At 42.2% G+C, this 17,121-nt stretch overlaps 1 protein-coding gene across 1 annotated transcript in view; it reads left to right on the plus strand.

The window, feature by feature from the left end:
• Window positions 1-933: 933 nt before the first annotated feature.
• LOC139576418 (neural proliferation differentiation and control protein 1-like) overlaps window positions 934-17,121 on the plus strand; it is a 54,385-nt gene continuing 38,197 nt past the window's right edge. The window contains exon 1 of the mRNA XM_071402533.1: window positions 934-1,423. Coding sequence (XP_071258634.1) covers window positions 1,315-1,423 — 109 coding nt within the window. The 5' untranslated portion in view covers window positions 934-1,314. The remainder of the gene's footprint in view (window positions 1,424-17,121) is intronic.

Genomic DNA, 17,121 nt, shown 5'->3' on the forward strand with positions numbered 1-17,121 from the left:
TGATTGTTGGGTTCAAGTGGAGCAGTATTTAGTCTTGCATTCACATTGACTGTCATATTTCCATCTGGGCACAATCTACAGTTAGTCTGAAGAGAGACTTGCTACTATGCCTTGCATCGTTGCACCTTCCAGAATAGGACAATGTAGTAGCCTGCCATAGATTTAATTGTGGTTTAAAAATGTTGTCTTGGGAAATGCCAAATGTATAGACCAGAGGTACTTAACTCTTACTCTAGGAAGTCTGGAGCGTCCTGGTTTTCTGTTCGACCTGAAAATGCATTGCACAATTAATTGCACACACCTCGTGTCACAGGTCTAAATCAGTCACTGTCTAGAGGGGAACAATGAAAAAATGCAGTGGAACTGGCTTTGAGTTTGAGGGGTACAGACTAGAGCCCTCAAATTCACTTCTGGACCTGGAAGCCAGTTCCACTGTGTTTTTTCCTTTCATTTCTGTCCTCTAACCAGGGACTGATTTAGACCTGGGACACCAGGTGGGTGCCGTCAATTATCAGATAGAACAGAACTAGCAGGCTCTGGACCGGACCTCGTAGGGTAGGAGTTGAATACCCCTGCTCTACAAACTATAGGCCTACTACAAATATATAATATGTATAACCCACATTAAGTATTGATCTTCCACAAACAAAACACTCTAAAAATGATACTATTTCAAGAGATATTGGTTCAGCCACATAATTAAATGGAACAATGTTTTGAATCTCTATTCCAGACCTAATTTATCTATTTCAGCCTTTTATTATGTAACCTTGGTGTCATATTATGTATGAATCGTCGGTGTGCCCTTATACAGATGATTTTAATCCTTTAAAAAATAGCAAAGAGCTTTTTATGAACACATTTCTCTCAGAACCGGGGAGGCACTAGAGGCACTATAGTCCATTAAAATGCACCTGTTGGCTTCGGTACTGTGGCTTGTATTTGCGGCTGTGCGTACGGTAAAACTGATTAGGCGCGCATCGTGACGACATCTACGTAACTCTCTCACAACACCATAGAAACTCTGTGACAGACAGCAGCCCTGCCCTCACTCGTTTCTTCAACCGTCACACATAAAGCGACATAATGGGATCCTGCGCAAAACACATAGCAGACGAAATCGTTGACCAGCGCTCTATTACCGAATCTGGTACTTGCAACTGAGCGCCGTTTCTACTCCGCATTCTGACTACATATTTACAAAAGCTGAGCACCTTTCCTAAGCTTCTTTCTGTTCTAAGGGGATGGGGGAATGATCAACCCTGACTCCCCATCTCCAGCTCAGTTGTATCAGTTGTAAGAGCGCCTTGCAGTATGCCATCCCCGAGAAGAGGTGTCGATCACCGACCGAGAACCGCCGCCACGCTTCTAACCCAGGTTGCTGTCTTTGCAACCTTCGTTGCTATGAGCGCATGCATGCAAGGTAAGAACAGCTCTTTTAATATTTAAGTCTGCTTGTTGTGCGCACATTTCTGAAAGTTGATCCCGATGTGGATGATGTCATGTGCTGTCAATTTAAACATATTAATGCGCAGGTGTTAGCGCGTTCCCTACAAAAGGTAACATATGGTAGGCCTCTAGGCCTACACAAACTCAAAAATAGATAATACTATTAATTTCAGATCATAGGCTTTTTTAGATTTGAAAAAGGGATGTTTTTAATTGGAAAATATAAAGTATATTTCTATGTAGAACAAACATGCCTCTGACATATAGAGTAAGGAATCATATCAGCTCTTCATGGCATTTCTATATGCAATGCTCTAGAATATTTGGCAACTGATCCCCATTGTGATTGTTCTGGTCATTTCCAAGTAAAAGGACCCATGACCATGTCGTATTGGGTGTCAATGAAAGCTCAGAGTCTACGGTATCTCTCTCTCACACATACATATATTATAATTTGTTTTATTAAGGTTTGTCAACCATTTTCCAGCCAAAACATTTGGAATAAGCAAAAGCTTTGATTTCTGGTCAAACAGATGGAAAAGGTGTCTTCGACAACATCTACCATATGTCTTAAAAGGTATTAGAAATACGTCAAAACACTCATGTTAAATCAAAGACCCCTGCCAACTAATTCCAGCACTTAGTGTGTTCAGAAAGTATTCAGACCCCTTGACTTTTTCCACATTTTGTTATGTTAGACACCTTTTTTTTTTTTATCTACACACAATACCCCATAATGACAACGTGACTTTGTTTACTCAGTACTTTGCTGAAGCACTTTTGGCAGCGATTACAGCCTCCTTGGGTATGACGCTACAAGCTTGGCACACCTGTATTTGGGGAGTTTCTTCCATTCTTCTCTGCAGATCCTCATGCTCTCAGGTTGGATGAGGAGCGTCACTGCACAGCTATTTTCAGGTCTCTCCAGATATGTTCGATTGGGCTCTGGCTGGGCCACTCAAGGACATTCAGACTTGTCCCGAAGCCACTCCTGCGTTGCCTTGGCTGTGTGCTTAGGGTTGTTGTCCTGTTGGAAGGTGAACCTTCACCCCAGTCTGAGGTCCTGAGAGCTCTGGAGCAGGTTTTCATCAAGGATCTCTCTGTACTTTGCTCCGTTCATCTTTCCCCTGATCCTGACTAGTCTCCCAGTCTGTCTCTGAAAAACATCCCCACAAGCATGAGGCTGCCACCACCATCCTTCACCGTAGGGATGGTGCCAGGTTTCTTCCAGATGTGACGCTTGGCATTCAGGCCAAAGACTTAAATCTTGGTTTCATCAAACCAGAGAATCATGTTTCTCATGGTAAGAGAGTCCTTTAGTTGCCTCCAATCAAGCTGTCATGTGGCTTCTGTCTGCTCACTTTACCATAAAAGCCTGACTGGTGGAGTGCTGCAGAGATGGTTGTCCTTCTGGAAAGTTCTCCCATCTCCACAAAGGAGCTTTGTCAGAGTGACCATCGGGTTCTTGGTTACCTCCCAGACCAAGGCCCTTCTCCCCCGATTGCTCAGTTTGGCTGGGTGCGCCAGCTCAAGGAAGAGTGTTGGTGGTTCCAAACTTCTTCCATTTAGGAATGGAGGAGGCCACTGTTCTTGGGGACCTTCAATGCTGCAGACATTCTTTTGGGTGCCTTTCCCCAGATCTGTCCCTTGAGACAATCCTGTCTCGGAGCTCTACGGACAATTTCTTCGACCTCATGGCTTGGTTTTTGCTCTGACATGCACTGTCAACTGTGGGGCCTTATATAGACAGGTGTGTGCCTTTCCAAATCATCTCCAATGAATTGAATTTACCCCAGGTGGACTCCAATCAAGTTGTAGAAACATCTCAAGGATGATCAATGGAAACAGATTTGTGTTTTCCCCCCCCCACCCAGAATAATTCCCACCTTTTTATGTTATTAGTAAATGCACAGAAGTTAGGAATTGATTGAGATATTTTATTGATAAAAATATGATCTTATTTGGGAGTATTTCTCACAGTAGAGGAAAAAGTGCATCTCTGTCTCTACCTCCCCTGGCGTGCAGGGACCACACCTCTTTGGTTAGCCCTGTCTTTTTGTGTCTCCTTTTTTCGAATTGTCTCCCAATTCGCTAATTGGTGGTCGCTGAGCCAGTATTTGGTCAGGATCGGTCTCTGTTTTGTATCTCTGACAGAGTAGAGATATTCTGCCCATTTGTATTATCTTTTGATTGCCAAATAGCAATTTTGTTCTGTGTTTTTGTTTCATTTTCACAATTTGTCAAGTAGGTTTTCATTTTTGTAACAATTTGATGAATTTCCTTGTTTGAATAATAGGGTTGTTTAGTGTTTTTAACCGCTGACATAGGGGACTCTTTTCAGGGTTCAGCTCTTGGGTTTCCTGTGCTTTGAATTGTAAGAATGTTTTGGGGCTTAATCTCAAATTATGCCAAAATGTTAGTGTCCTTTTCTTTATATTTACAATTTAAAGGGAATCGTCCGAGTTCCGCTCTGCATGCATTATTTGGTACTTTCTTTTGGATATTTAGGATAATTCTGCAATATTCTGTATGTAGATTTTCTGTCTGGTTTTTCTCCCAAAGCTCATAATCGTAATTACAGGTTGGACCCCAAACCTCACTTCCATATAGTGCAATTGGTAAAATTACACTATTGAATATTTTGCACCAGATTTGGATATTAATATCTATTTTTGAGAAATGTAGTTTTATGGAGTAAAATGCTTTGCAGGCTTTTTTAGTGCATTCACTGCTAGACCAAATCCACCAGAGGCACTGATTTTTAGTCCCAGGTAGTTATACCATTGGGCATGATCAACCATGGTATTTCCTAATTTGAAGGAGTGTCTGCTGCTCTGATTCCTGTCCTTTTTCTGGAAAATCACAACTTTGGTTTTCTGTAAATTGATGCTGTATTCCCAAATAATGTTAAGTTGTTCCTGTAGACCTTGCTCTGTTGGTGACAGTAGGACAAGGTTATCTGCATAGAGCAGGGATCTGACCTCATCTTTGAGGGTTTGTCCAGGGGCTGCAGATCGGTCCAACAACACTGCTAGTTCGTTGATATAGATGCTGGACTTAAACTGCACCCTTGTCTCACCCCTCGCCCTCGTGCAAAAAACTCTATAGTTTTATTGTTCATTTTAATGCTACATGTGTTGTTCAAATAAATTGATTTCATGATGTTGTATACTTTACCCCCAACGCCACTTTGGAGGGTTTTGTAATATTATCCATTATGCCATATGGAATCAAAAGCATTCTTAAAATCAACAAAACTCAGAAACATGCAAAGAATTAAGAAGCAACACCACAAATACTCTATAGATTGTGTCGTAGAATTACAACATTGTTAATCACATTACTCTTATATTAGAATGTAATCCTATATTAGTACTCACACTGTCTGTTTTTCTTAGAGGCAACACAGTAGGATTGTTAGAACTTTCATGTGTCTGTGTGAAGGGAGAGAAGCCTGAGATTTAATGCTGACAAGTAGATTCACGATGGCTTGGTGATAACCTAAAGACTGCATTGCATTCCAAACCATGATTAGTGTCTGTGTGCCTGTCTGTCGGTAACAGGGAGAACCAACCACCTGTTTATTTAAGGAAAGGATTTAGTATTCTAGGTTGCATTAGTATTTTTGTGTAAGCAAGCAGTAAATAAACTAGAGACATATTTGCCGCAATGTAAATCTTGATGTCTGTTGCATGAGAGCACAATGTACCTTTTTGTATAATTTCAACATACCTGTTCTTCGTCACAAGGACTCAGGAAGACTATAAAGAGTTGTAACCGAATCCTGTTTATTTGGGCTTTAACTCTACACCATTGGGGTGCTTGTTAACGTTCCATTACTGCAGTAATTATAAATAAAGTTTGAATGTTTTTGAAGAAATCTAAGTCTCTCCTTTGATTAGAATAATTCCACGACAATTGCTACACAAAAATACATTTTACTGTACTATATAACATAATGAACACGGATCTGTGTCAATTCATGTTTAACCCAATCAAGTAGATTGCATTCTGTGAAGATGATGATTTTCTATGCCATTCATGGTATGGCGTGATCTCGCTCCTCAGAACAGAAGCAGAGCACATGTTGTGCTTTGAGTTTCCACTCTGATTTCCAGGATCGTTTTGTGTTTTCACTTAGCATGCTTTATTTGAGTGCAGGACTGTTAACAGTGCTTCTCACCACCTTGATTAATTCCTTTCATCCCTGTTTCCCTGGCCCGGGCACAGGAGAGGTGATACCATCTGTGATATGAAAAGGGTAGCAGTGAGTGCAAGTGCGCGGCATAGCCCTGCCACTGGTCTTAGTGCTGCTATGTTTGACAGGCAACATGAACCTGGATTTACTGATGTGAGCTCTTAAGCACAGGCATCAATGAGTTGGGCTGTGTCCCAAATTGCACCCTATTCCTTTTCTAGTGTGCTACTTTTGACCAGGGCTCATAGGGGGAATGTATTGTGTGATGTGCTGCAACGTCAGCTTTATAATTCGGGATTCCTCCTATAGCTAGTCAGCTAATAGCTAGCCATCTAGCTATGCATCGATGGAGGCACAGTGGGGCTGCTCGTGCTCATGCCGTGGCCCTACGGGTGAATGAATGGCTAGCTAGTGGCAATAGAGTACCACAGTATGACTCGTCATACCCATAAAACCTAGCAGTCAAACAAGTAAATGGTTCCAATCGTTCTTCCATCATACATTTTTCCCAAAGGTGATTTTAGAAACATTTACAATTAGCGCTGTGTTTTGTGTAGGCTTAACCTGGCGCAAAGTTTTGGTAACCGTGTAAATCTCTCTAGGGCAAGGTGACTTATCAATATATTTGCCTCTATTAACCCCCAAAATGAAATGCTAATTAGCTTGTTAATCTGGCTATCATAAAGAACTACAAACTCCATGATGAGACTGCCAAATCAAGGGTAAGAATCTCTAGATTAAATATCTGTTAGCTAAATTTAGTATGAATAAATACATTTATTTAAATTGACAATTCTGTAAACTTTGTTGTGCAAGTTTTAAATAGCAAAGGTATCAGCTAAAATGACTTGCAGGAGGTTGCAGGGATTTGTAGTCTTGCATGATGTCTACTTTGATGCTGATTAGCCTTTACAGAATCTGAGGGTAACTAGAGCTGAATATATTGATAAAAGTCACCCTGTCTGAGAGAAATTTACATGGTTATCAAAACATCACGCCAGGGTAAGCCTACACGAAACACAGCCCTTAATTCAAATGTTTATAAAATTTCCTATGGGAAAATGACTGGTGAAAAAACGATTGGAACTATTTCCCTTTTTGACTGCTAGGTTTTCTGGGTATTATGACACCTCCACTGTGGGGCTCTATACTGTCAAACAAAACACTTTGTTTGGACTGTGTAGAGCAGGGCTCTCTAACCCTGTTCCCATAGAGCTACATGTTGCAATTACTTAGTGGGCTGGCTACCTGACTAACTACCCATATTATGTAATTGTTACAGTAGCCTGCACACTTTTCTTTTTTCACAGCTGTCACATCCTGTTATGTTCCAGAGCAGTTTGTTTTGTTTGTCCAAAAAAATAAATAATCCTAAATACATCTGTGCTCTCATTTGCCCATGTTTCTTGGAGATCCTGAATGGTTTTGTGATACTCTCAACTCATGTAGGACAGTATCAAACACATTCAGAACTGTTTTATAACACCTCAAATGTCACTACTCACGGTGCCTGTGCACACACTATAACTGCATGTGACATGGTTATGCCGCCCATCATTCAATGTAATAATGTGACAGTTTGGTAAATTATATAAGGACGTTATAACATCTGGTATGTAGAAACGTATGTACAGTAGCATGTAATAATGACAAGTTGTCATGCAGACTGTGTAATAGCAGTTGTTTTTAACAGTTGACATTCTCTTTTGGAATCAACCTGGGTATGTGTGAGCTGGATAGAAGGGCAGAGAGATGAGAGCTGGCTTCTGTTAAAGCTGTAGAGAACCTGATTTTAGGACTGTGTGGAAACAAGAGAAATGGAGCTGTATAGTATACTGCTCCTAAAGGACATCTGCTGGGCTGGCACTCCTGTCCTGAACACACTGGCTAACCATATGGCAGCATTATGTTAGGACTGTAGAGGAGATAACTACAGTTGTATAGTATTCAGCTCCTAAAGGAGATGTGCTGTGCTCCTGTCCTGAACACACTTTCACTCCTGTCCTGAACACACTTTCACCTTTATGGCTAAATGTCCCCCCCCCCAAAAAAATTGTTGTTGAGAGAAGCCATTGTTAATTTTAATGTAGATATGTGGGTTTGTTTCTCCAGTCTTTTGGATAGAATATAGCTCTGGCATCACACAAAGTGTAGACATTCCGCAGAGTCCCAAATGAAACCCATATTCCCTATATAGTGTACTACTTGTGAACAGGGCCCATAGTGCACTATATAGCGACTAGGACGCCATTTAGGATGCTGCTTCTGACTGTTCAAGGAAACCAGAGGCTATGTCTAGCTCTTGGAAAAGATGCCACTTGGAATACCAGAAGCACAATTTTAAAAGGCTCTCAATGATAATTGATAATTAGAGGGTTGACTTTTTAAAGTGTTGGTCTCTGTAGGAAATGCTCATAATAAATGCATGACCGCCTGTATCGATTTGCTTTGTCGCGGTGGAGATGTCGAATTTGTTGTATTGCCGCTGCCCCAAGAGTAGGGGAAGAGGGAGGGCTGAATTAAAAGGTTCTGCCTAGGTTTATTAGAAGCGGTGGAGCGTAACTGTGACAACGTGACCAGGGCAAGTCTGTGCCTTCTCCCGAAGGCGTTGGTTTTCGGCGCGTGACAATGTAGTTTCTTCATATCACCTGCCTCTTCTCGTCTCACCCAATCTGACGTCTGTAGAGGTCTGTGCTTGAGTCTCAACAAGCGTACGGACTTGATGTTAGACTGGCACAGCAAGTCTTAGGGCCTTTTTACACTAACAGTATGTGAACTAAGATCTGATTTAAAACATGAAGAAACCTTTTAAATCGTTTTTTTTCTAGGTATTGTCTAGTCGACAGTGTGCTTTTGGTATGGTAGTGACTGACGTCACATGGTGAACTAACTGCTACCTGTCAGCAGCTTTCAGATCTTATCATGTCACAAAAGACCAAACACTACATACGGTGGTTCCAAAAAACGTCAGAGTAGTGCTCGCTTGAAGATGAATCCTGTCGACGTGTCAGTGAGATGTTTAGTCTTTCTGCTGATGTGGTGTGTGCTGCTGGCACTGGGAGGACCAGCTTAGACTGCCTTTCTCCCAGCCTTCTCTTCCTCTCCAATTCTATGTCTCTCATTCTCTTGGTCTCTCGCTTTCTTCCTCTTGCTCTCTTTCTTCCTCTCGCTCTCTCTCTTCTATGTTTTTGAGTCATTCCTCTTTCATGCTATCTTTTATTGTCAATAACATCTCTGGTGCCGTAGGTAAATGTTCAAGAACTCACTTCTCTCTCAATGCTCATAAGAGTATTCTCTCTCTCTCTCAACCCGTTGTTACTCTTGAACCATCTAGGACAGGGGTGGTTTGAGTAAATCATTATTTTATGTTTATAGATCTCTTTTTTCTCAGGGGAAAAACGATCTCGATCGACCTGGCAATGACTCAAACTAAATCAAAACTGTGTATATATGATAATGGACCTACAGTTAGTCTCTCTACTCTGTCCAGCTTGCTAACAGTCATCGAAACTAAAGCACATTTTGACAGCAAAGTGCAGCCCTCCGTGGCAAAATGAGTTTGACACCCCTGATCTAGAACGTCATGTAGGGTAACTAACTGCCTGGCTTTATAAATCATCAATATATCTACAGAAATACAGTGCATTCTGAAAGTTTTCAGAGCCAACCCTTTCCACATTTTATGTTACAACCATATTATTTAGTTTTTTTCCCTCAGCAATCTACACAATACCCCATAATGTCAAAGCAAAAACAGGTTTTTAGAATTTGTCACTTTTTTTAATTTTATTACTATTACATTTACATAAGTATTCAGACCCTTTTACTCAGTACTTTGTTGAAGCACCTTAGGCAGTGATTACAGCCTTGAGTCTTCTTGGGTATGGTGCTACAAGCTTGGTGCACCTGTATTCAGGGAGTTTCTCCCATTTTTCTCTGCAGATCCACTCAAGTTCTGTCAAGTTGAATGGGGAGTGTCGCTGCACAGCTATTTTCAGGTCTCTCCAGAGATATTAGATCGGGTTCAAGTCCGAGCTCTGTCTGGGCCACTCAAGGACGTTCAGAGACTTGTCCCAAAGCCACTCTTGGCTGTGTGCTTAGGGTCGTTGCCCTGTTGGATTGTGAACCTTCCCCCCAGTCTGAGGTCCTGAGAGCTCTGTAGCAGGTTTTCATCAAGGATCTCTCTACTTTTCTCTGTTCATCCTTGCCTCGATTCTGACTAGTCTCCCAGACCCTGCCACTGAAAAACATCCCCACAGCATGATGCAGCCACCCATGCTTCACCCTAGGGGTGGTGCAAGGTTTGCTCCAGACTTGCCGCTTGGCAATCACGCCAAAGAGTTCAATCTTGGTTTCATCAGACCAGAGAATCTTGTTTCTCATGGTTTGAGAGTCTTTAGGTACTTTTTTAGCAAACTCCAAGTGGGCTGTCATGTGCCTTTTTACTGAGGGGCTTCGGTCTGGCCAATCTACCATCAAGGCCTGATTGGTCATTCTGGAAGGTTCTCCCATCTCCACAGAGGAACTCTGGAGCTCTGTCAGAGTGACCATTGGGCCCTTCTACCCCGATTGCTCAGTTTGACCGAGCGGCCAACTCTAGGAAGAGTCTTGATGATTCCAAACTTCATCCATTTAATAATGATGGAGGCCACTGTGTTCTTGGGGACCTTCAATGCTGCAGAAATGTTTTGATACTCTTCCCCAGACCTGTGCCTCAGCACAATCATGTCTCGGAGCTCTAGGGACTGTTCCTACATGGCTTAGTTTTTTGCTCTGTTTTTGCACTGTCAACTGTGGGACCTTTTTTATATAGACAGGTGTGTGCCTTTTCCAAATCATGTCCAATCAATTTAATTTACCACAGGTGGACTCCAAGTTGTAGAAACATTCTCAAGGATGATCAATGGAAACAGGATGCACCTGAGCTCCGTTTCGAGTCTCATAGCAAAGGGTGAGGGGGGCAAAAAACCTGTTTTCACTTTGTCATTATGGGGTATTGTGTGTAGAGTGATGAGGAAAAAAGTATATTTAATCAATGTTATGTAACGTAACAAGATATATATATACACTGCTCAAAAAAATAAAGGGAACACTAAAATAACACATTCTAGATCTGAATGAATGAAATATTCTTATTAAATACTTTTTTCTTTACATAGTTGAATGTGCTGACAACAAAATCACACCAATTATCAATGGAAATCAAATTTATCAACCAATTGAGGTCTGGATTTGGAGTCACACTCAAAATTAAAGTGGAAAACCACACTACAGGCTGATCCAACTTTGATGTAATGTCCTTGAAACAAGTCAAAATGAGGCTCAGTAGTGTGTGTGGTCTCCACGTGCCTGTATGACCTCCCTACAACGCCTGGGCATGCTCCTGATGAGGTGGTGGATGGTCTCCTGAGGGATCTCCTCCTAGACCTGGATTAAAGCATCCGCCAACTCCTGGACAGTCTGTGGTGCAACGTGGCGTTGGTGGATGGAGCGAGACATGATGTCCCAGATGTGCTCAATTGGATTCAAGTCTGGGGAACGGGCGGGCCAGTCCATAGCATCAATGCCTTCCTCTTGCAGGAACTGCTGACACACTCCAGCCACATGAGGTCTAGCATTGTCTTGCATTAGGAGGAACCCAGGGCCAACCGCACCAGCATATGGTCTCACAAGGGGTCTGAGGATCTCATCTCGGTACCTAATGGCAGTCAGGCTACCTCTGGCGAGCACATGGAGGGCTGTGCGGCCCCACAAAGAAATGCCACCCCACACCATGACTGACCCACTGCCAAACCGGTCATGCTGGAGGATGTTGCAGGCAGCAGAACGTTCTCCACGGCGTCTCCAGACTCTGTCACATGTGCTCAGTGTGAACCTGCTTTCATCTGTGAAGAGCACAGGGCGCCAGTGGCGAATTTGCCAATCTTGGTGTTCTCTGGCAAATGCCAAACGTCCTGCACGGTGTTGGGCTGTAAGCAGAACCCCCACCTGTGGACGTCGGGCCCTCATACCACCCTCATGGAGTCTGTTTGAGCAGACACATGCACATTTGTGGCCTGCTGGAGGTCATTTTGCAGGGCTCTGGCAGTGCTCCTCCTGCTCCTCCTTGCACAAAGGCGGAGGTAGCGGTCCTGCTGCTGGGTTGTTGCCCTCCTACGGTCTCCTCCACGTCTCCTGATGTACTGGCCTGTCTCCTGGTAGCGCCTCCATGCTCTGGACACTACACTGACAGACACAGCAAACCTTCTTGCCACAGCTCGTATTGATGTGCCATCCTGGATGAGCTGCACTACCTGAGCCACTTGTGTGGGTTGTAGACTCCGTCTCATGCTACCACTAGAGTGAAAGCACCGCCAGCATTCAAAAGTGACCAAAACATCAGCCAGGAAGCATAGGAACTGAGAAGTGGTCTGTGGTCACCACCTGCAGAACCACTCCTTTATTGGGGGTGTCTTGCTAATTGCCTATAATTTCCACCTGTTGTCTATTCCATTTGCACAACAGCATGTGAAATGTATTGTCAATCAGTGTTGCTTCCTAAGTGGACAGTTTGATTTCACAGAATTGTGATTGACTTGGAGTTACATTGTGTTGTTTAAGTGTTCCCTTTTATTTTTTTGAGCAGTGTATAATCCAGTATATAAAAAAATATATATGTAGGGCTTAAACAGTGTAATTAAAATACAATGCACAGCGGTATACATATTATAATGAGCTATGTCGAGAATACACTATTTAAATACACAGTACAAAACCCTATGGCAGAATGAATAGAATTGCAGGAAATTAGCTTCCAGACCAGAGACAGGCAGTGTGCCCCCAATGATGCCTTGTGAGGCGTCTGTTTCCAAAACTAGATACTGTAATGTACTAGCTCAGTTGTGCACCGGGGCTTCCCACTCTTTCTATTCTGGTTAGGGACAGTTTGCGCTGTTCTGTGAAGGGAGTATTACACAGCGTTGTATGAGATCTTCAGTTTCTTGGCAATTTCTTGCATGGAATAGCCTTCATTTCTCAGAACAAGACTGAGTTTCAGAAGAAAGTCTTTGTTTCTGGCCATTTTGAGCCTGTAATCGAACCCACAAATGCTGATGCTCCAGATACGGCCTACAGGGAGGAGGTGAGGACCCTCAGTGTGGTGTCCGGAAAATAACCTCTCACTCAATGTCAGCAAAACAAAGGAGATGATCGTGGACTACAGGAAACAGCAGAAGGAGCATCCCCCCCCCCATCCCCCCATCCACATCAACGGGACAGTAGTGTAGATGGTGGATTTCTTTTTTTTTGTTCCTCGGTGCACACATCACAAACACTGAAATGGTCCACCCACACAGACAGCGTGGTGAAGAAGGCGCAACAGCGCCTCTTCAAACTCAGGAGGCTGAAGAAATTTGGCTTGTCAGCTAAAACAATCAAACTTTTACAGATGCACAATTGAGAGCATCCTGTTGGGCTGTATCACCGCAAGGTACGGCAATTGCACCGCCCTCAACCGCAAGGCTCTCCAGAGGTTGGTGTGGTCTGCACAACGCATCACCGGGGGCAAACTACCTGCCCTCCAGGACACCTACAGCACCCGATGTCACAGGAAGGTCAAAAAGATAATCAAGGACAACAACCACCCGAACCACTGCCTGTTTACCCCGCTATCATCCAGAAGTCGAGGTCAGAACAGGCGCATCAAAGCTGGGACCAAGAAGCTGTTCTTCAGTCTCTATCTCAAGGCCATCAGACTGTTAAACAGCCATCACTAACATAGAGAGGCTGCTGCCAACATACAGACTCAAATCTCTGGCCATTTTAAATAAATGGACTTAATAAAGGTGTCACTTTAAATAACGCTACTTTAATAATGTTTACATATCCTACTAGTGTTAGAATTTCGGGAGCTTTTTCCTCAGATTTATTTTATTGAAGTCGCCAGCTACAATAAATGCTGCCTCGGGATATGTGGTTTCCAGTTTGCACAAAATCCAGTGTAGTTCCTTGAGACGTCGTGATGTCAGCTCGGGGGTAATATACACCACAGTGACAATAACCAAAGATAATTATCTCTGGAGGTAATGCGGTCACCATTCTAGATCGGGAGAACAGAAGGACTTGAGTTCCTGTACGTTACCACAATCGCTTGGGGGGAAAAACACCCCTTTTCTAAAAAACAAAATACATTTCATTAATTAACTATGAAGTGTAAACTATAGCCACTTATTTCCCGTCATAGTTTGTTTGCCTAAGCATGCCCATCAATTACATACCATTTTTCTTCTGCAAACATTGCTTTTTTGTGTCATCAATTGGACAGGAGGGGCTAGTCACCCCACGTTACCCTATGTCCTGTTTCTCATACTGTATTTCTAGGAGTACTTAAGAAAACAAAAGTTCACTAAGAGGACACTTGACATGTCTAAAACCATCTTTGCTCTTGAATGCTCCTTTTGTTTTCTGAAGAGGAATAAACCAAAGTACTTTGGTAGATTAGTATTTACGAAAGATACTTATTTTACGCAACAAAGATTTTCCATTGCAGAGTTCCATTCCCATAAATGCTCATATCATATGAAGGTAATTACATCTACACGTCCTCAAATTAAGGTTGAGGGATCATTTCTAATAATATAGCCACTCAGGCACTGGAATAGAAGCCGAACTCATTCCCGGCCGCTGTCAAACAACACTGATCAATGGGAGTAATTTGAATCCATTCTATTTTAGTCAGTCTCTTCATCATTTAAAGCAGGGATATTAGTGTATAGAATAAATCATTCATTAGCCTAAACTGTATTCTGTAACCCCTGAATCTGTTTGATTTAACATTTTAATGTTGATCAGTAAATCCACATTCCAGTAACCAGATGAACATTACATCATATTTTTGTTTTCAGTACCAGAAACATAATTATTTTAAGTGCATGTCAGTTGTTTCATCATAACCAAGGAAGGTTCTGTGCACAGTCTGGATTAACGGAGGTAAAATAATGTGAAGTGCATTAAGGACAGAATAAACTTGTTTTTGTCATATCTTTATACATTTATGCCTAAAAAACATGTATCTTCTCTCCTGTGACATTTGGCACGGCTAAACAAGGACATAAGAAGTTCACTTTGCATATGGATTACCAGGTCAATCCAGTTCAGTGATTGCCATATGCAAGGTAGACTTGTTGTGTCCTTGTATAGCTGTGCAGAATGTCACAGGGGAGAAAATTAATTTAAGGATTAGGTTGTGTGGAAAGGACATATCTGCCAGGCAGCTGAGGATATCTATAATACAACAGACTGGGGGGTCTCAATGACCTTCAATGGTTCACATGGGTTCACACCTGTAGGTTCTCTCAGGGGAGATCACACTCACTACTGGACATTGTTGTAATGGAAATAGTCAATGTCTACCATAGAAATAATTACATTTCTACGTATAATACTTTCAGACCTAATCTTGTCCCCAGCCGGCTTTCCCTTTATGTGGTAGAAATCTAACTTTGGGACGAGGTTACTTAAGACCCTACAGCAGGGATCAACTAAATTCAGCCACTGGCTGATGTTAAAAAAATATATATTTCTTTTTTTTGAGAATGGTCGATGGGCTGGAACTTGAATACAAATAATTAATACACTGCAAATTGACCACAAGAAGCCCAAACATATATATTTGACTAAAACATAATTTCAAACCTTGCTTATATTTGTATGCGATCACGTCTCTCTATTATGTGTGGGAATACTTGGGTACAGATTTTAACAATTCAAATCAATTTTATTGGTCACACACACATTTAGCAGATGTTATTGCGGGTTTAGCAAAATGCTTGTGTTTTAATCAAAATCACTTAGCATTCTTATTTTTTTTGTATTTTATGTCCAACAATGAAGATGCAAAAAAATATACACTGAAGAAAAATATAAATGCAAAATACAACAATTTCAAAGATTTTACTGAGTTACAGTTAATGAAAACCATTCAGTATCTGGTGTGACCACCACTTGCATCATGCAGTGCAATACTTCTCCTTCACGTTTAGTTGATCAGGCTGTTGATTGTGGATGTTGTCCTGGCTGTGCGAAGTTGCTGGATATTGACAGGAACTGGAACTTGTTGTCGTACACGTCGATACAGAGCATCCAAAACATCGGTGACATGTCTGGTGATTATGCGGGAAATGGAGGTACTGGGATATGTTCAGCATCCAGGAATTGTGTACAGATCCTTGTGACATGGGGCCGTGTATTATCATGCTGAAACATGAGGTGATTTTGGCGAATAAATGGCACGAAAATGGGCGTCAAGATGTCGTCACAGTATCTCTGTGCATTCAAATTGTGTTCGTTGTCCATAGCTTATGCCTACCCATACAATAACGCCACCATGGGGCACTCTGTTCACAACATTGACATAAGCAATCCGCTTGCCCACACAACAACAGTTGATGCAGAAATTCTTTGGTGATGCAAACCCACAGTTTTATCAGCTTTCCGGGTGACTGGTCTCAGACGATCTCGCAGGTGAAGAAGCCCGATGTGGAGGTCCTGGACTGGCGTGGTTACACATGGTCTGAGCTTGTGAGGCCGGTTTGAAAAATTTCCACATTTTCTAAAACAACATTGGAGGTGGGTTATGGTAGAGAAATTAACATTCAATTCTTTGGCAACAGCACTGGTAGACATTCCTGCAGTCCGTAAGCTAATTGCACGCTCCCTCAACTTGAGACAGCTGTGGTGTTGTGACAAAACTGCAAATTTTAGAGTGGAATTCTATTGTCCCCAGTACAAGGTGCACATGTGTGACGATCATGCCTTTTTAATCAGCTTCTTGATATGCCACACCTGTCAGGTGGATGGATTATCTTGAAATGCTCACTAACAGGGATGTAAACAGATTTGTGCACACATTTGAGAGAAGCTTTTTGTGTTTATCGAAGATGTTCCTTGATCTTTTATTTCAGCTCATGAAAATGGGACCAACACATGACTTGTTTATTTTTGTAAACGGGGTGTCAAATTAAACCAGTTGGGGGACCCTGCCCTACAGTATAGCTTGCTCACTTACAAAACACCATGAACAATTCTATGTAATACACATGAGACCATGGCCACTAGACACAGAGGGCGAACAGTTGCCTATTTCCCCCAGAGAACATTTTGAGGAAATGTGACATAATATTATTAGAGCATTGAGCTGTAGTATGACTCCATATATTTCTGTTGCCACTGTGTCCTTTGTCCCTCCCAAATGACACCCTATTTCCTATGTTGTGCACTACTTTTAGCTGTTTGAATCCCAGATTGCCACTTCATCTGGCCACCAGATTATTGGAAATTGCATCTGGAGGTGACTCATTTGCATTGGTTTCAGGTGCAAACTTTTCTCTGGCTCAAATGTATTGTGTCCTGCTATCAATATGGAATAGATCACTAATATATGCATAACTGGCTTGCGTCATTAAGACCCATATGCCATCGACCAGAGCTAGAAGGGA

The sequence above is a fragment of the Salvelinus alpinus genome, chromosome 5 (genome assembly GCF_045679555.1).
Source record: "Salvelinus alpinus chromosome 5, SLU_Salpinus.1, whole genome shotgun sequence".
In the NCBI taxonomy this organism is placed as follows: domain Eukaryota; kingdom Metazoa; phylum Chordata; class Actinopteri; order Salmoniformes; family Salmonidae; genus Salvelinus; species Salvelinus alpinus.